Source organism: Neodiprion virginianus, chromosome 2 (assembly GCF_021901495.1).
Source record: "Neodiprion virginianus isolate iyNeoVirg1 chromosome 2, iyNeoVirg1.1, whole genome shotgun sequence".
NCBI lineage: Eukaryota > Metazoa > Arthropoda > Insecta > Hymenoptera > Diprionidae > Neodiprion > Neodiprion virginianus.
In genome coordinates, this window is record NC_060878.1 from 38657459 (window position 1) to 38682442 (window position 24984).

The 24984-nt window shown below is 33.9% G+C and overlaps 5 protein-coding genes and 1 long non-coding RNA gene across 13 annotated transcripts; 3 read left to right on the top strand and 3 right to left on the bottom strand.

The window, feature by feature from the left end:
* Nucleotides 1-666: 666 nt before the first annotated feature.
* Nucleotides 667-3688, top strand: LOC124299012 (uncharacterized protein C1orf158 homolog). Its single transcript, XM_046751815.1, has 3 exons — nt 667-1771; nt 1928-2061; nt 2120-3688. Exons 1-3 carry the CDS (start codon nt 1499-1501, stop codon nt 2295-2297), a joined length of 585 nt encoding a protein of 194 aa, XP_046607771.1. The 5' UTR covers nt 667-1498; the 3' UTR covers nt 2298-3688.
* Nucleotides 3048-8701, bottom strand: LOC124298998 (uncharacterized). The gene is made up of 6 exons (XM_046751781.1): nt 7647-8701; nt 7428-7545; nt 6917-7267; nt 6559-6837; nt 5879-6183; nt 3048-5755 (listed from the first exon to the last, which is right to left on the bottom strand). Exons 1-6 carry the CDS (start codon nt 7736-7738, stop codon nt 4891-4893), a joined length of 2010 nt encoding a protein of 669 aa, XP_046607737.1. The 5' UTR covers nt 7739-8701; the 3' UTR covers nt 3048-4890.
* A 152-nt stretch (nt 8702-8853) lies between these two features.
* On the top strand, nt 8854-12302 carry LOC124299011 (uncharacterized). The gene is made up of 4 exons (XM_046751814.1): nt 8854-9308; nt 9419-9778; nt 9858-10161; nt 10249-12302. The coding sequence occupies exons 1-4, from the start codon at nt 9174-9176 to the stop codon at nt 10506-10508; spliced, it is 1059 nt and encodes a 352-aa protein (XP_046607770.1). The 5' UTR covers nt 8854-9173; the 3' UTR covers nt 10509-12302.
* Nucleotides 12303-12856: 554 nt separating this feature from the next.
* On the bottom strand, nt 12857-16720 carry LOC124299010 (caspase Dronc). Of its 2 annotated transcripts, none has more exons than XM_046751811.1 (6): nt 16347-16720; nt 15765-15997; nt 15386-15665; nt 14836-15074; nt 14395-14659; nt 12857-14015 (listed from the first exon to the last, which is right to left on the bottom strand). In XM_046751811.1, the coding sequence occupies exons 1-6, from the start codon at nt 16482-16484 to the stop codon at nt 13887-13889; spliced, it is 1284 nt and encodes a 427-aa protein (XP_046607767.1). In that variant the 5' UTR covers nt 16485-16720; the 3' UTR covers nt 12857-13886. The 2 variants fall into 2 exon arrangements, with proteins under 2 accessions (XP_046607767.1, XP_046607769.1); XM_046751813.1 differs by having other exon boundaries at nt 15386-15659; nt 16347-16719.
* Nucleotides 16721-17473: 753 nt separating this feature from the next.
* LOC124297455 (uncharacterized) lies at nt 17474-18089 on the bottom strand. The gene is made up of 2 exons (XR_006906614.1): nt 17951-18089; nt 17474-17745 (listed from the first exon to the last, which is right to left on the bottom strand). It is a non-coding gene; the product is annotated as an uncharacterized LOC124297455 (long non-coding RNA).
* LOC124297454 (transmembrane GTPase Marf) lies at nt 17661-24786 on the top strand. Of its 7 annotated transcripts, none has more exons than XM_046748515.1 (14): nt 18286-18420; nt 18739-18770; nt 19397-19579; nt 19653-19779; nt 19889-20282; nt 20356-20463; nt 20722-20742; nt 21405-21558; nt 21638-21776; nt 21918-22231; nt 22329-22624; nt 22714-22878; nt 22964-23160; nt 23372-24786. In XM_046748515.1, exons 3-14 carry the CDS (start codon nt 19402-19404, stop codon nt 23574-23576), a joined length of 2298 nt encoding a protein of 765 aa, XP_046604471.1. In that variant the 5' UTR covers nt 18286-18420; nt 18739-18770; nt 19397-19401; the 3' UTR covers nt 23577-24786. The 7 variants fall into 7 exon arrangements, with proteins under 7 accessions (XP_046604470.1, XP_046604467.1, XP_046604469.1 ...); XM_046748512.1 differs by having other exon boundaries at nt 18287-18420; nt 19290-19579; XM_046748514.1 differs by lacking the exons at nt 18286-18420; nt 18739-18770 and adding an exon at nt 17661-17765 and having other exon boundaries at nt 19290-19579.
* The last annotated feature ends 198 nt before the right edge of the window (nt 24787-24984 follow it).

Below are 24984 nucleotides of genomic sequence, written 5' to 3' on the forward strand. Positions count from 1 at the left end.
GTTATACAGCATTGTTCTCATGCTTTGTGATATATTTTTTTATAGGAAAAATTTTAGGCTTTGAAATGTTGCATTTCATAAAACCGTAGTCCCAGCATCTAATAAATAATTAGAATATAAACATATTATATGCTCCATGGCGACTACTATGTCATAATAAAAAGGTTATTCAGAGGTTTGGAACTTTTTAACTGACTCATTTTATCAAAACTTGGTGGGCACCAATGCTTGATCAAATCGATACAACTGTTTCGGTATAATTTTCTTTCAAGAAATTAGTGCTCATCAAACTTTGATGGAACAGAAAGCTGCAAACTTTTATCGAAATCTTATAAACATATATAGCTACGATTATTTTTCATAATACAGCAATACAAGTATAATTATAAACAATAAGTCATATACCTACATTGCAGTTGTATCGTGAAGCGAAAAAAAAAATTACGAAAAATAAATTAATAAATTTGCACGTTTAGTATAATGAATCTGAATATGGTGTTGAAGAATAGATCAACAAACAACCAAGAGATTAATTAACACGTTGAACGTCCCCGTCTGGCGAAAGAAAGCATTAATTTCTTGAAATCTATACTGTACTCAAATGTCTAATTACCACTTTTCGTTAAAAAGTCTATGTTTTGAATACACTGATTCATGAATGGTTTATGATTGGTATTGAAATTGCAGTGGGGTTGAGTTAGATGTATTTCTTTCCAAATTATCATTCTCAAAAATTTAAGCCATAGGTGGGTTTTACAGAGATATTTTACTAATGAATGATTTACCAATTTACTACGAATGTTTTGAACAATTTTCATTTATGAATAATTGTACAGACAAGCGTACATATGTTATATATGTATTATATTCTGACCTTTAATACGTTAACTGAGACCTATTTACAATCAACCTTATTGCAGCAATACGACATTGTGTAGGTCCATTCTGAAACAAAAAAATTCATTATTTATCTTATATTGAATATGCAAGGTGTAGAAAGGCTATAGCTACAGCAAATGTTTCATTGTAATGATTATTACCATTGAATTATAAATTAATTTACGATGATTATATTTAAATAATTATTATCAGGTAAATTAATTACCAGAAATAATGATGCTTACATAAAAGAAAAAAAAATCATGAAAATGGAATCAAATGTGTTCTTATTTTTTTCCATGCACTTAATAAAACTTCATTATAATATGTATTTACTTCTGATTGGTTGTAATCACGCGAAACAAAGAAATAAAAACGGTGTTTTCTCTCTATGATGTGAAACGTGCTTGCCTGCCAAACTTGTAGAGGCTGTCTGTACTGTCTTTGCAAATATATTAAGATCGGCTTCAAGATTGGATACCAGTGTATGAACAAAGTTTGAATTGTTGTAGGAAAAATATTTCCAAAATCTCAATTTTTGTACAACATTTAAAAGTATCGTTTCGCAAATTATTAAATCTTCAAACCATGTAATTTAATCAAAAGATCACACATCATTATGGAGGCAATGAATTTCAAACCAGAAGGCTCTGTAATATCCATACATCCGCTAATCATTACAAAAAAAGACTCTAATCGAGTTCCAAAGATATCGGAGAGAATTTATCGGCCTGGAGTACTGGAAGGTAACTGGTTCGAAGACTCTGTACCAGTGACACCGGTGGCAAAGGACCAATGGGCTAGTTTATATGAAACTAGTTACCGACCATACAAAACCGAACTATTGACAAGACCCAAGTTTGAGGCATGGAAGCAAAGAATATCAACTCAGGTATTTGACAGAAAAGTATTATAATTAGTTTGGAGTATTTATTACTAATAATGAAAAGTTATTGTTAATAATTACCCAGATATTTTTACTTTTCATCACAAGTTACTTTTACTACTAATCATTTGCAATATTGACATTCATACTGTTTGAAATAAGGGAATTGGAGCTAGACTGTTGATCGACCACCACGGAACAAAGTATCATAATAATTGGACAACGACTAATGATCTGAGTTTCAAAATATTACCACAAGGACAGGATAGGCCTTTGCGTAGAACATTTAGTGCACGGTAAATATAGCATAATAGATTTTCAATAAAAATATAGAATCATTTATTCATAACATAGATGCAAAGAATGGCTACCTGCTCAAGACTATGCTAAAGTCTATGGTAATATGACAAAATATGGGTTGGCTGAATTCATGAGACATAAATGGTTTATTGAAAGTAAGCCGACACGCCCTTGGCGCACTAATTATCAAGATGATTTTCCTAATTATGAGAATGCATCATCTGTTCGGTAACTAGATTTTTTGTGGCAGTGCTTTTGCTATTTAACACTAGCATATAGATGACTTAAAAACTTGTTAATAATTTTGTAAAGTTTTCTCAAGCCGAAAGCATCTTTGAATGAGCCGGACTTGAGACATTTAGGCTTCGATCTATCAGCTCCCCATCAATCCTGTCCAATAGCGTTCAAGATCGAGAGTTCACTGCCATACCTTCAGAATGTGTTGATTGAAGAAAAGGCAGTAGCCCAATGCTAGAGATTTGATTTGCAATTGATACCTCACTTCACTTGTTAAAAAAGACAAGAAAAACGAATATTACAAACAGATATTACTCTGTGTAATATATTTGAATATTATACAAACATGTGTATCTTTGCTTATGTACGTTTTTTTTTTTATAAAGTAATTTGATGATTTTATAGTATTCTGATTTGTTCAATACGATTTTAAGTTCAAGTTGGGTAAAATGTCTTGGTGTTGGAACGCATATGAATAAAATTTTAAATTTTCACATTACATAGAGTAGCATAGTCAAGCTGTGAGTTTGTGTTACCCTGTTCCTGAATGAATACGAGGATGCATAAACTCAACAAGATGAAAAAAAAATTGCCATGGAACACAATCTATTTATCCAACCATATGTAATACCAGTTATAATGGAAGGGTGTCAAGAAGAAATGAAAATGATGTTGGAGTGAATTAAAATATCACCATCAATTTATTTTTTACTTGAAATTATTAAGTATTAGGGTGGTAATCAAAAAAAAATTGTATTAATATACTTATCATGCTCTATAGAATTTTGATACAAACTTGCATGGTGAAATGAGAAGTAAATGGTTTGTTCAAAGTGTAAATAGTCCTAGCTGGCAAACAACATACCAGATTCAATTTCCGATTCGAGATACAGGAGTTTCTGACAAAATTAACATAGAACTTGTGTATTTATTGTTATTTCTAAACGGTTGACTTTTTAACAGTAAATCACCAGCTCCGTAATGCTTAGAACAAGTTTTTCGTCATATAGGAATGAAACGATCCAATATGTGAAAGTGCAGAAGCTTTGTAAGAAGAAAAGAAAGTGGTTATTCAAAAACGATGAGTGACCCTCAGAAATCAAATCATTGTTTAAAAAAAAAAGTGGAAAATTGAAACCATTCTATTGTTTTATTCACTTTTATATTGAATGCATTCAACGGGTTTAACAAAAAGCATTTTTCGTTTAACAAATACACCATAGGTAAAGTGTTCTGTACAAAATCATGATTAAATTACGTATTGATGTATGTATGTATGTAATACAGATCCATTTTATAAAATATATGAAATATTGACGAAACTCTACCATTCGAATTTTTCAGATAGCACAGTACAAATTTACTTCACTGAGTTCACTTACTATAGGTGCTAACTGAAAAATTTTATTTCACTTACATTGGCAAAAAAGGTGTATGTAATATGTATAGTATGTGAACAAAATTTGTTTACCGCAGTCTTATTGGTTTACAGTTCATTAAATTAACTATTTGGAAGCTCTGTGATAGTGACTGTTGAAAATAGAAATAGAGAATAGTATATTGGTACTGGCAGTACTATTTTAATTGCAATTCTGTTGTTGATAATGATATTAAAACGAAAAAACATGGAAAAACCATTACCCATAGGCAAATATTAATCGCAATTACACAATGAATTCTTACACATCTTGATTACCAGCAAATAAGGTGTTTGAGCAATATTACTGAAAATTATGTGCAATTTTGTACCAAGATAATTGGTGGTCTTTACGAAATAATGATTATACTACTAAGTAATTATATCACAAGTTGAAAAATATAACACAAATGCGACTTGAACAAATTCTTAACACAGCATAGTGTAACGCTTTTATACCTTAGATTACATTTTTTTTTTCCAGAATTTGTAAGCTTACTAAATATCAAAAAGTTTTTTTACAAATTAGTTTTCGTGACGAGCATTGCAAAAATCAATAGGTATAATTTTTAATATCAAAAGTCCCGTAAGAGTTGTAAAATTCAAAGTCTTATGTGTATACCAATGTGTAGATGAAACAGCATTCTCCTGTTTCGCTAAGAGCTTCGTCATTGATTGAAATTGAGACACTTTTCATAAATGTGAAAAAAAATTGAATCAATTCAACAACACTAAAGTCAAGTATACTATTACTAATAGCAACCAAACAATCACATTCAAGAAAGTGAATCTGTGACCTAAAAGTTAATTTAAAAAAAAACGAAACAATGTAACTAGTCACTTCATACTAATTGTAATTAGAGATGAAAACTATTGGAACTTTTTTTTGTAATTCACTGAGATACTGAAATCTGTTCTGATGCTTCTACTTCGTTTAGGTAGTCTGAGAAATGAGTTTCTACCAGCCTGTTTCAGTGTTGACCAATGTCAGCAAATCGCAATGACTGACGAACAGTTAAAATATATAAAGTGAGAGTTGTAGGAAAAGAGACAAGTTTATCTATCAAAAATCCCCAATTATTTTGTTGAATTGAACATTTCTGCACATGCTAAAAAAAACAAATTAATTATAGTCCAATTTAGAGCCTATTTTCAATAATGCTAAGCAATGTTAACGTAGAAGTGTAGTGCACAAGACTACCATATTAAATATTAAAGAACCGCATAGTAAGGCAGGTAGCCAGACTGGACTAGTTAGAACAGTCGTGTGAATAGTTTGCATCGGTACATCTTGGATATGGTTATGATTATTACTATTATTATTGTTGTTGTTATGATTTCCATTTGCCACAGAAGGATGATTTTGAAAAAGATTACTGGTATGAAAATTTTGAGACGGGCCACTGTTCTGAATTAAGTTTGTATCTTGCGGTATTTTTGGAAACTGAGAAAAGACAGGACTATCAGGTCTTTGAAATAAAAATGCAGAATCTTGACGGCAGCAGGACGTGATTGAATTGATGCTGTTATGCCTCGACATGTGGCAACACTGCGTCATATCTGAGACAGCAGAATAACGATCTAAATCATTGTATATAGAAGGTTCTCTGGATGGGACAAAATTTGAGCCTGTCGAACCAAATCCAGAACTTTGACTAGACGACCTAGATAGTGTTGCGGCATTCATACCCGCCTGCCAATAACCACCGGCTACCCAAGACGTTTGTGTAACGGATTTAAGTTTTGGGGGACTTAGGAAAAATTTTCTGTTTGGTGATCTGTTCATTTTACTAAATAAATCGGGACTTGGACTATCATAGACTTTAGTTTGAAATATTTTCGGAGTTTTAGATAATTGTTTGCGATCACTATTACTCAATGAGAGAGAACTCAATGTGCTTAGGCTTTCGTTGAGAGAATTTTTGTCGTCCAGAGATTTAATTGAAGAACCATTCAAATTTGATGTACTTGAATACTGCTGCGCACGATAAATTTTACTGGATGATGTTTTTCCTATGGAGTCGTGTCGGAACGTCCTGCAAAAATTTAATGTCAAAAGTTTTTACTCCGAAGGTAACAACCCGTAAAATGTAATATCATTTCAAGTGTAGTAATTCTAAAAGCATATTCCATTAAATATGACTAGAAACACAACGTACGCTGAGTCTTGCATAAATATAGTTGGCTTGATGGGCATTGGCGTTTCAACAGACACAGGTGTCATCAATAAATTTGTAATATTAACAGGTGATCGGCACTGTTTAATATCTACATTTTCATTTTTAATACATTTTTCTTCGACAAATGGTGTCATCCTTGCAGCAGTTGTTCCGACACATTCTGGTTGGATCTTTTTACTGTTAGGTGATTCTAGTTTCTTCAAAGCAACATTCGATTTCACTGGAACAGTGAACGAACTAGATCTCAAATTCATGAAACCAATTATCACAGTTAATCCCATTATCTGTAAATTTAAATGACTGATTTTTGGTCGATCTCAAAAACTCTAACGTCTTCTGTTTCAAGAAGATTTTTTAGGATCACATCACAATACGCTGAGAAAATATACTGTATTTACATAAAAATAAGGCAAAGCCATATGTATGTTTTAGCTTTCAGAATATGGCTACATCTTCAATACATTGCAAAATATGAAGTGTTAAAGTTTGTTTTTTCAAATAATGATTATTTAGCACAGTAAATCATACAACTAATTGTAATTCGTTAGTTAATTAGAAGTAGAAAATTATCAGGACATGAAAAATAACTGAATCAGTTCAAACAGAAGGTTATTTTACATATACTATGCAAGATATAATGAAATCAAAGATCAACTTACCACATGAAATTGCGTGATATATTCTACAGTAAAATATTCATTTTTTAAATGAATTTTCAACAGTTTTAGTTCTGAAAAGGGCATTAAAATGATAATAAAAATCCAAAAAAATGCTATCAGCGTATCCAAGTTTTTTTTATTGGCAGGAGTTGTAATGCAAGCACCCAACTGCAGCAACAGTCCTGCAATTGGAAGCGGCCAAAAGGTGGCGTCAAATAACATTGCTGAATTCAATATTGTTAAAAGAATTCGGAATACACGTTCCCATTTTCTTGCATTCTGGAAAGTGGTGAAATATGTGAATTAATGAATATCAATCGATAAACACTTCAATACACAGAAATCAATGTTTTCTTACATTGATGATATGCTGAATAGGTTTATTCTTGAAAAATGCCATCTTATATTGTAAAAGCCACAATGCCTGTTTACTTAGAACACCTTCAACAACTTTGGAACACTTTTGGCATAACTTGTACTTTTCCTCCAATTTATGTTTCAATACCGCAAGTTCATGGTCGTATTTTTTATTGGAAGAAGGTTCGAAATTAGCTAGATGTAACATTTTAATCTCTTCATTTCTGTTACATCTTGAACAAAGACTACTTTTTTTTGAAGATTCCTTCTGAGTAGACAACTCGCAATATCTTACTGAGTTCTTCGTCAGACCTTTGTGTTGTTCAGGTATATCGTAATTGTAGTCACCATTCTGCAAATGAGATGCAGAGCAATATTTCAATGAGGTATAGGAAAAAGTTCCATATAACACAAACTGCAAGTGCAAGTTGCAAAAATTCAATTTAAACTTCATACAAAATAAATTGCTAAATAAAGAGATATCAACATTTCAGACACGCGCATGATTTTACCTCTGTAAATCCATTGTGCTGCTCACAAAATGGACATAGCCACCAATCTCTCTGTTGCCTACAAATTTTCGAATCATTGTTGCAAAACCAGCAGTTTACTTTAACAGGCCACCTATTTCTGAAATGATGAAAAACATAAATAAATGAATTTCAATTATTGTCACAAGGGGTTTCATATCACCTATTACTAGGTATTAAGACAAATTAAACCAGACTCACTTCAACTTTTGAATGACGGTGAGGCAAGTGATAATCAGTGTAAAAAAGACGCCAGCAAAAGACGTAAGTACAAAATAATCATCTAAATACATTTTTATTTCATGTATTCAATACCGTTTTTTTTTTTAATTTTTTTTTTATTTATTCTTGCAGACTCCCTGGGTTCAATGTCGCAAGCTCGAAATTCAATGCAGTTGTTGAGTTAGAAAAAAAAAACTGAAAACCTCTGTATACGATTAGACGAGTAAAATCGGTGCTAAGTATATCCCATATCTCCCGCCAAGAAGCTATCGCGTAACGTATCTCGCGATTTGGTGGCAGCTACAGACGCTATTTATATACACCCATAGAACACATGGAATGAATTTTAGACACCTGAAATATGCGGAATCTAATTCTTCAACAAAAACTTAGCTTCATCATATAGTTTAGAGTGTGATGTTTAACTTGAATTGATCAAAGAATTTTCTGTTCGCGGAAATATAAGTCTTATGGCGGACACGTCTTACGTTATATGGTTCACGCATTCTTTTCACTAATGGCTTTATAACCTATCATGTAGCACTTGTTAATCATTGATATTGGTGATAGTTTACTGATTTTCATTCGTCGAAATTTTCTTCCAACAATTTGTTTGAACTTCGAAGATCAGTAGAATACACAGTTACATTTTTACTTTCGCGTTAAATCAATTTGTACGGTTTTCCCGACGGTGATACTGTAGCAATCTTACTCTCACGTGTGCGATGCCGATTTTTTTTTTTTTTTGACCAACCAACATGTAACCCCTCTTTCGCAATACCGTCAGTTATCACACCGGTGTATTCTTAACGAGTATTCTAACCTTTCTTGCGTGGAAATCTAAATCTGTCTCGCGATCAAAGGCGCTTTACTCCGTGGCGGTGAAGGGTTGGATTTTACACGTACGCGTGGTGCGAAATAACAAATGATATTTCAATTAAATTCTTGAATCTTATACGGATTTTGATGTTGAAACCGGCAGAGATGACGTTCTGCTAGGTTTCACACTTCCGAAGCGGTAAATTGGAGCCACTGTACAGCATTTTATTACATTTTATTTCAGCAGCATGGTCGCGCGATTCTCGGGCCGAAATGGTGCTTTATGATTGGCCACCACTGACACACATATGTGTATATACTACTCACTGATATATAGTGTATATATATATCAGTGATACTACTGGATAGCCGATTGCTTGTGTGCAAAGGCTTAGGAACGGCTTAGGTGCCGAACTGACGTTTCCTCTGAGTGACATGAGTACCAAAGGTGCTTCAGCGTCGCTGGATTAAAGATCGAAGGATACTAAAAAATCCACAATGTAACAGTTTATTCAAACTGTCGTTAATAGTTAATTAAGTAATGCTACGTGTTGTATGTACTATGTGCAATATATGCGTCTGTAAAGCGACTCGCATAAAAATGAACCTAAACATTAAGCGAACGTACGACTGAACCAAGAGATAAACTTATAAACTGATATATGTATACCTAATTGACAATGAGAGATGCGGACCAAAGGTCTACTCTTCTTTCTCATTTGCATTGTCGGCAGTAGTATTCTTTTCGTCGCTCTCAGTAATCAGCGACCATCGATACAAACTTTAGTCACCGAAACACACAAACAACTACGAAGTTTTCAGGTAGGCAAAAATTGCGATAGCCTGGTAAGTTTTAATGAATATCATTGTAAACAGTAACTGTGATTCAATCGTTTGTTCATTATATTCAAACATGATTTTATTAATCCCAGGAAAACTTGAAAGATGTGGAAGAAAAACGGCTGGTTACTGATTCGAAGTATCTTGTATTGCTTGGCTTGGACCATGAAATCAACACTACTCCAATTGTGCCCAGTCAAAACGTAACCATTGTTACACTGCTGCGTCCTGGTAGCGAGCAGCAAATATATGGTTTCGTCAAAAATGTTACCCACTTTTTGCCAAATTACAATATCGTGATATACAGTGTTGGACTGAATGATGAGGTATTACTGAATGCTAAGTCAACTTGCAACAGCAGCAAGTGTAGCGTAGTCCAGTTTGATTTGAGCCCTTACCCCGCTCATACAGAAGACGATAGATTGCACGTTTACAGGCCTTTGGTTATACAGGTGAAAATATTTTACCCTCTTAATTCCGTGAACCTTTCTTTATTTTCAATGTTAATTAACTTATTCGTCTTATTTCTAGACAGCCCTAAATACACTTGGAAATATATTTTACATGGATTCAAATGTGCGTTTGAATTCGTCCGAGATATCAGCGTATTTGTTTCCAAAATATGGGTTTCTCACATGGCCAACAAAACACGCAACAAGTTCCTTGACCCATCCAAAGATGTACGAGTATTTTCATGCCTCTGCTGAAAGCTTCTTTTTCCTACCTTTGATAAGGGCTTCGTACTTAGTTATTAGTAACACCAGAAAAATAAGGGAAAATGTGATGTTACCATGGGTACAGTGTGCTTTAACAAGGGACTGCATATGCCCCATAGGTCTGTATTATATAAATGATTCTTTGTGGTGCAGAAGTTAATGTCTGATTTTTCAGTGCAATTAAACACGTTCTTTCCATCTTCTAGGTGCTCAATCAGCTGGCTGTAGATTCAATAAAAAGCCCCAGTATCGTTACTCCGGTTGTCACGCGTACGACACATCAGCATTGAACATAGTGCTTGGGCTTTATTTTAAATTTGATGATACTTGTTACATCCATCAAAGTAAAAAGACTTTTTTCAACACAATCCAATCAGAAGAAGTCATAGAGGAATATTTGGCGATAACAAAACAGAACAATGTTACAGAAAGTAATATCAAAAACTTCATTTCTACCGAGCATTAACATATTTTTCAATTCACCTCATAATTCAACTTTTAATGAATATTGTACAACTTCTATGCAATTTCAGCAAAAATTCTGTGCTTTTGTCCATTAGCATTATACATTCAAAATGAAAATTGACAGTGGTCTCAAAATAAATATTTAATGAGTTTTCTACTATCATTTTCGATTCTGCAATTTCTCAAGAGCATATAAAGAAGTTTAGTAAGGATCTGTACGTACAAGTTCTGAAGAAACCTCAGGATTGGTTTGATGGGAAAAAAACTATATTTTTAACTCCTTGGTAAAAAAATTTATTTGATTTACATATATTTTCATCAATATACAGTTTTACTGCATACTGGAAGAGTATTATAACTATAATTCGAAATTCATTATTTAGGGGAATATCAATAAAACTCTCTTACATGGCCATAATTGCAACGTTTTATACTGTTTATGAATGCTGAAATGAATCAAAGTTTAATCACATTATGTGATATTTATATATTTTGGAGGTATCCAGGTCATTTCATACGTATCTACGATTTGGATTACTTCTGAAGGTGTTATGTGGTGTCACGTAGCCAATTTAAGAGTTCTTATAAGGATTCATCTCACTCTTTTGTAAAACGTTGATTCGATTTGAAATTTCTTTTCATGTGTCTATACTGATTTTAGGAAGTGTGTTCTGGTTAGTTAGGGCTGATAAATGATTATGTGAATCAATAATTGAATAATTTGCAAAATATAACTTAAAAGCCTATCTCGCAGAGTTAAAAAGATGAAAAATGGGCACTATATTTATTTAGCCCTGTCTAACCAGAACGCACTCTCCAACAATAGCAGGATTATTTTACGAGAAATTGATTAATGTCAATCTACCTGACACGGAAGGAACTTTATAAAAACAGATTTTTGGAATGTTAGTGGACAGGCAAACCTGTTACGATATATTTAAGATATATATGGAGTATTCCACGTCAAATGAACCTCGATCTGCCCGTTGATCTCTTCGATTTCCCTCACGATTTTCTATATGATTGTTTCAACTCAAGGCACCACATTTTTTTCTCAAAATTTTTCCAATTGAATTAATTCAGCTACAATTTTTGAAACGACCGTTTTTATCAACATATTGAAAAAATCTGAAACAATTCTGAAAAATCCTGTTTCATATGTCAGAACTTTTCACCCTCAAGCCGGAGTATGCCGGTGTCCTCTTCATATTTTTTCGAGCTTCTTTCGAAAGATACATTTTCAAAAGTAAAAAGCAAGAGTCAATTTACTACGAGTGATTGCTCATTTTTATATGTAACACTGGATTTTTAAGAATTTTCAAATATTTTTCCGAAGAGATTTTTATTCCTCAAGACGTAAAAATTGCAAATAATTAATTAGTTTGGGAATATCTGAAAAAATTCTCAAAAATCTGGTGCTGCATCTGAAAATGTTGGCATAACCACCATTTAAATTATTTCTGTTGAAAAAAGCTCAAAGAAAATATGAAGGGAATGCCAGCTCACTCCAGTTCAAGGCTCAAAACATTTAATATGGCACATGATTTGTCAGAATTATTTGAGATTTTTTAATTGTATCGATCAATATGGTCGTTTTCAAAAACTGTAGCTATTCGAAATTGATTCGAAATATTTCGAAAATAACAAGCAGATTTGGGCTGATTATGACCCAACTTTAAACTTTCCGTTTGCAAATTCGTTTCGAACTGAAATAATAACAATAACAATAGTAATAATAATAATAATGTCATTATCTTATTCGAACTTTGGAAGCACAATGTCAAATTCGTGGTAAGTAACTGAAAAAACCCTGAGGTACCGTACATGAAAATCAGACAAGTTCTGGGGTTTGGACTCCCATGTTTGACCTGCAGCTAAAAAGTAGAGTTTTTTCGAAACTGACCTTAGATTCATGACCAGTGACCATAAAATGCATTTTTTTTGCGAGCCACTGGTAAAGCAACCAAAGTGTACTAGAACAATATTGTGTGTCGTTAACCGGACTTCGGTTTATTTTGATACCTATACCAGCAGCTCGCCAAAGAATGCCTAAAATGTAATACCAATTTTTATCAAACTCTGTTCATCCATTCTCTAAATAATATCATTTTTATTTAATTATTCGTTATTTTTTTATTCAAATAATTTGAAAAGTACTGATCCAATCAAAGCTAAAATTTAAACAGTTCTAAGTTTGGAAAAGTCGCGTTGATTGAGACCAAATTCACTAAAATTCGATAACTTGTTCGTCGGACAGAAAAATTGATCATTTACGTACATACATACACACACGGACGTCCATCCGAAAATAGTCGGAGGTGAGTCTGTGGACCTTAAATCGTCGAGATGTAATGAAAACTGAGCTCTTTATTTTCGAAGTGATTACAATAACTTCCTTTATTCTCTTAAAACAGAGAAACGGGAAGTTGAAACTTGGTGCCTTCGAGATTCAAGACAATCATGTAAATGATGGCGAGGTAAATCAAAGAGGTCAAAGGTTAGACCCAGGCAGATTTGACATGGAATGCCCCATATACATATATATATATATATATATATATATATATATATATATATTTATGTGTATATAGTATATCCATGTGGATAATATTTTATACATGTATGTATAAATTATATAAAAATTCTATAGTAACAAATATAAATTCTGCTATGTAGTATACAGATCGGTGAACTGTGCTGTGTGACAGTACTATGCACAGACCAAAGACGGTCGTCTTGATCTTTTAAGATGTTTCATTTTAATCGTGAAGCTGTTACACGAACTGATAACAGTAAGCAGCAATAATATTGTTTTCTTAATCTCTGAATAACTCACGAATTTTTATAAAGTATGAGCGACAATCGCAATGGTAATGAACTTCTATCACAATTTTGATATTTCTGATAGAAATCAGTTTTTAATAATCAAGTATTTCATTGAAATACTGAAATATATGTAGATCTTACTCGTTTAACCTCATATTAAAACTAAGTTGAAACAGACAAGCATACCATGTTGATCAACGTACATATTGATTAACGTGTGTAAGCGCACAATTGTACCAAACATAACATACAATAATTAATCAAAGTCGAGGCTTAAAAATTCTTTCGATTCCACCTAACTTGACGAATGCCTAATATGAAGAGAAACTTTGATCGATTTTTTGCATGGAACTGGTTAAATCAACTTTCTACTTCACATTCATTTATCACTCTTTTGACGGGATGCAGCACTAGACTGTAAATTAGATTATAAATGCATTTTTTAAACCTCAATAACAATGATTAGAATACTGTGATCACAGGTATCAATAATTAGTAATTATAATGCAGCAATAACAATATTGAAATGAACTATTCAAACCCTGTTGGAGTATTATGTATCAGTCGAAGTCTTAAAATATCCAGGATTCAAGTAGCATTTTTTTGTGAATCCGTACATAGCAGTATTTGGCGTTTGCACTTCTTTACCAGCAGCATGCATGTAGCCAAGTCTTTCGTCAGTCTGCGAAGAAAAAATAATTAATTAGAATGGAGTCTGTAGTTCGAGCAGCTACTGAAATTCCGTTGCTAGCATAGGGCAATTATTGTCCACTATGCATGTCAATGTACGTGGGATTAATACAAGTACGAGTCAAGAAAGGCAGTGTTAGTCAGTTACAAGAGTGGAGGAATTAGTATTCCTGTTACCAGGTTTGTCCAATACTTTAGCAGAAGTTATGTGCATACTGTACATAGTTTCAAGTGTCTGACTATTGCTGCCTGGTGAATGCATTTTTCGAACATTACTATACCTCATACTTGGCGCACTAGCTTGTGTCTCTTAGGACAGTCTTAATATCGAACCGATATAACTAGAAATGAAGAAATTCAGCAACACCTACTATTTGAAACAATCTGAGCAAGTCTGTATCATGGGCATGGTTCATCACGACTTCACAAAAGGCCTGGATGAACCAGCTTCCATTTAGCGTATCCCGGTAAGACGCAAAGCCAGGCAAAGTAGAAAAAGCAACAAGCATATCCGAATATTCTCGGGATCCTATCGGTTGTGCAGATGGATTTTCTGGTGTCATCTGACTCGTATCTATTTCATGTCTGCTGATGCCTACTTCGTCCGATTCCACCATGCGCTGTTCTTTTTGCCCCCTGAAAAATATTGATTGTGAGTACAAGAAAATCATATTTCATTTATACATGCATGAGAAGTATGTCACTGTTCCTTGAACATTGTTTGTAAAAAATCCAAGCATGATTGTATTATAACCATTAGTTAATTAAGTATTATTTAAAGTAATAGAATCATTTTCAAGTAAAATAAATACCTGCAAGTCTGAAAAATGAAAATTTTTGGTTTTTTAGACATGTTTGGACATGCTCGTGTAGTGAAAAATTCAAAAATCTCAAATGCAGTTATCATTTTATTGTCTGTTCCGCATACTACACTTTCCGAACGATGGTCTTCGACATGTTCATTACCGTGGCTCATAATTATAAGAAACATTGAATGAACATGACGTAAGTCTAGTCTCATGGCGAATGCTGAAATTTCTTCTAGCATTTTCTGCAATTTTAATGTTTAATTCAAAACATGAATGGGAAAAATTATGCAGTAAAAAATATAAGATTTCAGAGATAAAAGGAATGAAGTCCTTAAATGAATGTCCTTAATAAATACTCCATGGTGTAATCAGTAACATAATCACTTTGATTGAGGTTGAAGTTCTTAATGTTATTCTACGAGTTTACATTGAATCATTCTTGGTCAAGTACGAACTATTTTATTCAGGAACATTTTCATTTAATTACGTCTTTACTACCCATTCTTACTACAAATATCAAATATGTACTAATCTGATAATGTTAGTAACTTACCTCTCGTGTCAAGTTTTGCCGAACTATAACTTGAAAACCCATTTGTTCAAACAATTCTTTTAAATTGTCCTCATCGTGTTTGGCAGCAGCCCTTTCCTTGGCTCCTTCAGTGAACAATGTGTTATTGATAATCAAGACCAAGCCACGAGGGTTACTAAACATGGCATAATTCAAAATATTATCATTTTTTGTCTCCATTAACTTAGTTGATTTCTTCACACGAATTCTTAGAGGTTCTTCGACATGTTGAAGCTTCCTATAATAGTCATCTTCCCTATGCCAGTAGAGAAAATGGAAATAATTATGTATAATATCATAAGGGTAATGTTTTTCCTGATACATTTCATATACTCCACTCTTTATTCCAAGTTGTACTTACTCAAAAAATTCGTTTCGGATTACTTGGTTATTCAGAGGGTCAACAATATTCCTATTAATTTCTGGAATTGTTTCTTCACTTTTATTGTCAACTTCATTTGGTTTTAATAAATTTGCTAAATCATTGCGATTTACTTCTCGTAAACATTGAACAAAACTGTCGAATGCTCTAGGACCACGTGACTCTATAGTCAAATATATTTCGCGATTATTATCCATGTCATCCAAGCGTTTCTAAGCATTAGAAATACACAGAAATAATACATTTAACAAGTAGACAAATCATAGACTAACGGCGTGTTCGGAAATTGACTGAAAGTACTGTCAGTACTGAAAATGGTATAGTCCAAGTGACGTATACTGTAGATTTTCAGTATAAATGTAAATGGAACGAGATGCATGGAAACGTTCCTACAGATGAATCATTCAAGCAAAAAATAAAAACATATTTCAGTGCTTTCTCTCAGAAGATACATGGTGTAATTGGAAACAAAAGAGAGAGAAGTGGATAATACACAGGGTAAAATTATTAATGTGATATGCAAAAGGAGAATAGCATACGTATCTTGTGTCGCATTCTTACCTGCCACTTCTGAATCTTTTTATAGTTTTCGCCATAAATTTTGTGTTGCAGTAGCAATGGAAATATTTCACGCCAATCTATTTCCTCAACTAGTTTGCCCAAATTTTTTCTTAATTTTTTACGGTCCTCTTCGTTCATTGCGAAAAGAAATGTTTGTAACACCAGAGATGAGTAGGGAGATCTCCAACGCTCGTCTTTTCGTGATACCAGCTAGGTTGGAGCGTCGACGTGACACCTAGGTGGCCACGCACCGAAGGTGGCCCCACAATCGTGTATATATAGATATACTCGGTCGCTCGAGCAAGTGGTTGCCAATCGCATCCTTGTCCCCGCTCGCACAGATGTTTCCAGGAATGCAAGAAATTGGGATAAAATCAGTGTGAATTTTTTAGAATTGTAAAAGAAGCTTTTGCGGAATTGGTTTTACAATTTTTTTCAATTTCAGTGGTGGCTAAAGAAATCTGCAAAAAATTCCGACACTGTTTCAAGTCGATTGAAACCGTGGTTGCAACATCATACTAAAGAATTATCAAAATCGAAGAGGGTGAGGTACATGGGTTGCAAATTTGACGCGGAATGCCCCATATACAATGTATATCTATTAGGATGGTCGTTAAACGGATTTTTTACGTTAATGGCTTCGAATATAAAAAAACATCTCTAATTTTTTCAGATTTTCATTTCGAGCTCTTAGTGGCCTTATGTGATTTTCTTTTTAATTAGAAAAAAAGGTAATTTTATGATTTCCGGAATCTCGCCTATTGACAGTGGTCTCAGATAGGAAATATCCTCAGGATTAGGGAAAAAATAATTAAGGAAATCCCACCCACACCACAGCTACGTCCGTGATCGCGCGTTGCTCGGTATGTTTATGGAGCTTGCTTGGAATTCACTGACGGTTCTCTGGAAGATTCAGTTCGAGAAAAAAAAAATTTCCTCCAACCACTTGCCCATTGCATATTTTGCATAAATGTTATCGAGCTGGCTTCGTATATTTTTCCATAGCCTACGTGTACAAATATTCGAGAACACCAGGCGTCAAATATTTTCATATCAATAAAAAAATTTTATTAAAAAAAAAAAAAAAAGTATTCGGGCTGGGAATGGTTAATTATTTTGGTTCAAAATTTATCAAATCTGGAGATACTTTTATTCGCTGACATTCATAATTGAAACAAAAAAATCCCAATTCTTGCATTCCTGGAAACATCTGTGCGAGCGGGGACAAGGATGCGATTGGCAACCACTTGTTCGAGCGACCGAGTATATCTATACATATATACACGATTGTGGACCACCTTCGGTGCGTGGCCGCCTAGGTGTCACGTCGACGCTCCAACCTAGCTGGTATCACGAAAAGCCTAGCGTTGGAGATCTCCTTACTCATCTCTGGTTATACCTGCGACAATTTACGCAAATGTAAGAACGGTAGATTTTTCATTGTTTGAGTTGAACCGGTGAATGATCATCTGGTGGTGAGATCGTATCTCGACAACAATTCAGAACACCGCGTTCGTAGATTATTGTAATCAAACAGCTTGACAACAATAGACGTTAATAATGATTAAATCCAACGAAATATATCTATGTATATCAATATATACCCTTCTGTGACGTAACAGGTGCGTGCAGGTGACACGACGAGCTCCAAGTTCACTCACCGACGGTCATTGGCAACCTCGCATAATTCAGATCTTTCTTTTCCCCTTCTTAATTAGAGATCATCTCGGAGATTGAACCTGATTGAAGATGCTGAGAGATATGCATCTAGAAAGTGGGAGGTTAAACGGAAAGATTAAGTCCGGCGGTGCAGCTTCCGCAAACCGTGCTTAAAAAATGAGTCAAAGGTCAGATTGCTAAAAGATTTAGATCGAAATTTGACTACTGTTGGCACACATGTCAGTGAGCGACTTGTTTGCAGTCGCCTGTTCTTTCGTTGATGGCTTGTAGTCACCTTTAGTGGTGTGTGCTTATTGTGGACTTAACGAGTTAACTCAGTTTATTGTAAGCGTAATGTCAATTCACTAAGTTTCGTCGAGATTAATAAACCAGTACTTGGAACATTGCGAATCTTGTACGTTGTCAGTTCCGTATTTTCAATCATAATATTCGTTTTTTTCTGACCTTGTTAGGCTAGGTTAGGTTAGGTTCGCTTTTACATCATTCACAATCTCGCCCAAAAACGCATTTCACATTTTGCGACCTATGTGTTGTACAGAACTGCGCAATTGCAAGAACAGTGCGTATCATGAGACAAGCTCTACAACCTCGATTTTCCCAGCTTTCATCTACATTACTTAAAACTTCTTACCTAATAAAAATTACAAAGCTTATGTAGTATAAATTAACTATATTTAAGAATCTCTTCAATCAACAAAATTTTTTTCCACAGAGAAAAGCATACTGATGCATCGGAATAAACAGGTTTCAACCTTTTAATAAAACTGAAGTATTTATTTTTCAAGCAATTTAGTCCAGAATTTTAGCATTCTAGTCTGATTTGTAGCAGCACCATTGACATTCTGTGGTAGCTTTATTTTCTTATTTTTATTAATGCGTTAGTATTATTCTTGTTCATCCTATCAAGATTTTATTGCATTGATTTATGTAGTATCTCGTCTCAATATATTGTCGCTATTCTTAGATGGTAGTCCGATTTTAGTTATATTATCAATTTTTTCACTTAGCACTAATTAGCATTAAGTACGTCTGCTTCTCTTACTCAGATTGATCTATGCAATATTCACGTGTTTAAGAAACATTTCAATTTGTCGAGTTAGGTTTTTCCTTATTACTGTTTAAAAACGTAGTAATAATTATTGAAACGATGGATACAGACATACATGTGATAATGATTTGTGCTGAAAAGCAGTAATGGTATATGTATCTAGTACGTGATCCTTTATTAGCCAGTTTATTGTTCTGCTATTTTATTGTTTTCAGTTGTTCCTGCATGCTGTGTGCACTGCATCTGAAAATCCCGTCTGCTTTGTATATGCACTGTGTTACCCTTACTTTGCTGATTAAATCGTTGTCCAACAAAATATAAGCAAAAATGGCTGCTTATATCAATCGTACGATATCCATGATTGGGGGAGATGGTCAGCACCGATCGAACGACCTCAGAACTGATAATTCTCCTCTGCAGATCTTTGTCAAGGCTAAAAAGAAAATCAACGATATCTTCGTAGAGATAGATGACTACGTTCAAGATGCCGTCGGATTCATGCATTGTAAGTTTTAAATGAGATTATAAAGTTTAAGGTTTTCATCGATACTTGTAGACTCAACTCAATCATTCCGCAGCCTTAAGAGATGATCGTGATATCGTTAATACACAAGAAGCAGAAACAATTGAATCCTATGTCTATAAAGTACACGCAATACGAGATGTGCTTAAACGAGATCATATGAAAGTTGCTTTTTTCGGAAGGTAAGCATAACATATTACTTAGGTAAAAATGTCACACTTGCAAAAAAATATCTTTTTTCAACCATCCAATCTATAATCATCAACAAAGAGATAATTTACTCCTTAATAGAACCAGCAATGGAAAAAGTACGGTCATAAATGCAATGTTGCGAGATAAAATATTGCCAAGTGGCATTGGACATACCACAAATTGTTTCCTTCAAGTTGAAGGGTCAGACAACGGTGAATCCTACCTGATCACTGAAGGATCTACAGAAAAACAGCCCGTACAATCCGTGGGTCAGCTTGGTCATGCGTTGTGTAAAGAAAAATTGTGTGAAAGTCATTTGGTACGAATTTTTTGGCCAAGAGAAAAATGTCTACTGTTAAGAGACGATGTGGTATTTGTCGATAGTCCTGGTGTCGACGTAACACCCAATCTCGATGAGTGGATTGATAAGCATTGTCTGGATGCAGATGTCTTTGTTTTAGTCGCAAATGCAGAATCCACTCTTATGGTCACTGTAAGTTTCTGAAACATGTACTGTTGTAAAGAAATCAATGTGAATTATCATTTTCTTTTTTCTTTACAATTAGGAAAAAAATTTTTTCCATAAAGTTTCTACGAAGCTGTCCAAGCCCAATATTTTCATCCTCAACAATCGCTGGGACGCCTCTGCTTCGGAACCAGAATTCTTTGATCAGGTAACTACTTCAACTCCATTAATAATGACGGTAAACCTAACTATGTTTCAGTCATGATTCTTGTTACATCAGGTTTGTTGAGATTCATGTCAAACAAAAACATGATAGATACTATATAGGGAAGTTACAACACTATTTTTTATTATTGATGTTTTTTTCTAAATTAGTTCTAAATTACCAGGTCCCTAGGTCGTTATTATTCTTTTTCTTTTGGTTAGTCCCAGTTTGAAAAGGAGTAATGTCTCATTTTTCCTTCAGCTGGTCAATGAACAAAGGGAGGTAAGCCTTTCATTAATATAAAACTGTAATCACTTGGTAAAAGCTTGCACAATGTTAAATTATTCACTGACCACAGACAAAAAGAGCATTTTTCCAAATGACGGTTAACGCATGCAAGATACGTGCAATGATTCTCCGATACCCTGTCTGTGTTGTCTCTAGATTTTAATTGCTACCGGATCAGACATTTTTCTATTCTTGGTATATTCGTTACATTTGAAAATCCTTATGCTATTAAACTCTGTTCGTGACTTTTTTTATGAGACATGTTAATTTTTTTCCAACACTTTCCTACGCGAAAAATGAGACGAATTTGGTCACATCATTTATATTTTTACAAATTGTAACGATTTTTCAGTTTTTTGTTCCCAGAATTTATTTTCACAGCTGCAGTGCATTCCTGTATGATTTTTCGCACCATTGCAGTAATGATTCACTACTCAGCAAATTACGGTTATAATTCCCAATAAATTACTGCTTCAGATGTAATCAAATTGAATTCTATTTTATTTCTCAAAAGAGTTCTACTGGTGTAGCCATTTACTTGCACATTTTCAGGAACTTTCTTATCAGAATTTTTCTTATCTGATTTGTGTCACCATCTTATACCTCAGATATTAATATTTAAACTGTCGCCATGTTCACATAATTGTTTTCTACAGGTCAGGGCACAACATCAAGAACGAGCTGTCGATTTCCTTTCCAAAGAACTGAAGGTTTATACACCCAAGGATGCCGAGGAAAGAGTTTTCTTTATATCTGCTAAAGAAACACTTCAAGCGCGACTACAAGAACAAAGAGGTCAACCTGCTCATAGTAAGTTCTTTACTAATAAACATAAGTTGTTCTAAGTTAGTGCAATTTCATATACCAAATAGTCAATGAAAAATCACAGATGGAGCACTGGCGGATGGTTTCCAAAATCGTTATTTCGAATTTCAAGACTTTGAACGTAAGTTTGAGGAATGTATTTCAAAATCGGCGGTGAAGACTAAATTTGAGCAACATTCCCAACGAGGAAAACATATTGCAATGTGAGTTATCATCATTTTCACTCGTTTTTTTTTTTTTCATAGAAAATTTGTTGAGCTACAAGAAAATGACAGTAAAGTATAGCCCCAAAGATGGAAAGAACACTAAACTCGGCATATAACTTAAAATGACCTTCATTTCAGGGAAATTCGATCGACACTAGATGAGATACTTGAACGAACACAAAAGATGCGTTCTTCACAGTTGACCGTGAAGAAAGAAGTACATGACAAATTGAACTTCACAGAACAACAACTAATGCTGCTTACCCAGGAAATGAAAGACAAGATTCACCGTATGGTTGAAGACGTTGAGCAAAGAGTTTCGAAAGCTTTAAATGAAGAAATTAGAAGATTGGCTGTACTAGTAGATGAGTTTAGCGTTCCATTTCACCCAGAACCTTTAGTGCTAAATGTTTATAAAAGAGAACTTCACAGTCACGTTGAAAATGGATTAGGTTAGTCTTCGCCTCCATTTTTACTTAAGCCTCATGTTTTTCACTGTAAAGTGCCATACAATATCGACTGACTTTGAAATATCATTTGTAATTGCAGGATCAAATCTACGTGCAAGACTCAGCACTGCGTTAGCATTGAATATCGAAAATTCTCAACGTGAGATGACTGAGCGTATGGCTAGTTTACTACCAGATAATAAAAAGCAATTGTCGATTAATATTTTACCGAGACGAGAGCCATTTGAAATTTTGTATCGCTTGAATTGTGACAATCTTTGCGCGGATTTCCACGAGGATTTAGAGTTTAGATTCTCTTGGGGAATCACTGCTTTGATCAATAGATTTGCAGGAAAACAAGGACAAAAACTAGCGATTTCTAATCATCCTCAAGCAGTGAGTCAAAGACACTTTCTTCTACACGCCGTCTGAGCTATGGTGTATTACATTATAATGTTGAAAACTTTTATTCTGATTTTCAATAGATACCTCAACTGATGTCCCCTACAGATAGTATAGATTCGGTGAAATTTGTAACAAGTCCAACTTGCATCCCCTCAAGAGGCGATGACTGGTCATTGGCAACTCGTGTCGCAATTGCCTCAATAACATCTCAGGGCACTATGGGAGGGTTACTCGTTGCTGGCTTTGTAAGTGTTGAATGACCACGGTGATTTTTTAACAATATTTCAGAGTACTCTGTATTTTGAATTGACGTAATAAATGCTATTCCAGATGTTGAAAACAGTTGGGTGGAGGCTCATAGCCGTAACTGGTGCTGTTTATGGAGCATTGTACCTATACGAAAGGTTAACATGGACAAAAAAAGCTAAAGAAAGAACATTCAAGCAACAATATGTAAACCACGCAACTAAAAAGTTAAGATTAATTGTTGACTTAACATCTGCCAACTGTAGTCACCAAGTACAACAGTAAGTTCTTTCTTTCACTTATTTATGTCAACTGGATAATTTCCAGGATGAACATCAATTTATAGTGTACTCAGCATATTGATTTCTGATTCTTCTGGTTGTACATTTTTCATTTCAGAATAGTCAAAGTCAAACGTACCAAATGTAGTATAATAGCAAATAATTTTTTACGGAAATACAAATTCTAAAGAATCGTTTTATTACTGTGCAGAGAGTTATCGAGTACATTCGCTCGTCTGTGTCATTTGGTGGATGAGGCGACATCCGAAATGGACGTGGAACTTAAAACGATTGCAACTACTCTTCGTACTCTGGAGGAAGCAGCAACTAACGCAAAGGTCCTCCGTAACAAAGCCAATTATCTAGCTAATGAACTTGATTTATTTGATGCAGCCTATTTAAAGTCATTGAATTGAAAAAAAGTTTGCAAAAAAATCAATGAGGCTGCTAAAGTATTCGATGACTTCCTTGATCTTAGAAATCTATCAATAAGCAGCTGGAAGGATGAGTTTTTTATATATACCTAATTCAGTATGACAATTATACTCTCATATCTTTATACCATTTTTAGAACAATGATTAAATCAATGAATTTTGCTTTATTTAGAATTTTATACACAAACAAACGTATACGAAAGTTGTTATACAATAATTCATACCTGACAACGTCAACTTTTATCTAACATATATATCTAACGTATGTTGCTAGATTTTCAATAGTTACCGCAATACGATATTAATCACTTGGGAGTGTTCAATTACGCACATATAAAAAAATTACAATTGTAGGTAAGCGTCATATTGAAGTCTGTATATACATAAATTCATTGGAAGTTTGAATACCGTAAGTGGAATGTTATATCTAGTCTCAGAACCTTGAAGGTCAACTAATAATCAATACCGATTTTATCAATTACATTCTTGAACTAATTGAGTGTATAAAATTGTGATTACCCTTGTGATTACATCCCAATTCTGCGGGTACCATAAAATTGTGTGCAAGCTGATTTTCTCAGATCTTACGCATCTTAAACATTGCATTGATCTTTCTCACGATTTTAAATTAGGGGAACTTCAATAGCTGGCATACTTTGAAAGTTTTCTCTAGTTCATTATTATAATATAAGAATAGATACAACTGCAAAGAACTTCAAGAAATGAGGATATAGCTTTGCATGAAAAATGTATACACCTTTTTTCTATTTCAAAACCTAAGAAGTACATAAACGCGATAGAGAGTACCTAGCTTAATCTAATACATCCCCACAGCAAGCTTCCATTTTGCAAAAAAAGTGAGTTCATGCTGTCTTTAGGTCTAATTTCGTATCCTTATTTGGACCGAGTCACTTCGTATGTATAGAATTGAATAACTAAAGAAAATTATTAAAATTAGCGCAAGATTGTGATTGATATGTATGTTAATATTTTTTTTTTGATAATCATTCAAATCCTAGATCTATTGTAAAGAAAGAACTATACTTATATACTGAAAAATTATGATAGCAATCTATTATCGAATCAATATCATTGTCCAATACTTTGTTGAATTCAACTAGGTAATTAAATTTTATTGGACGAGTGTTAAATGTATGTTAGAATCGTATTAATAAACAGTTGATTATTGCATACCAGACTCCTATCAACCATACCATTGTCAACTCTGTGTACATATGTTGGATTCCGAACATCCATCCTGAACGTTCCCGATTTGTCGAGTTGTCAGAATCCAACGACCTAGGTTCACGAAGAATACAAAAACTATCGTCAATACCAACAAGAGTCAGCGACATTATCAATCAGCAAATGTCGTATACTTACAAATTA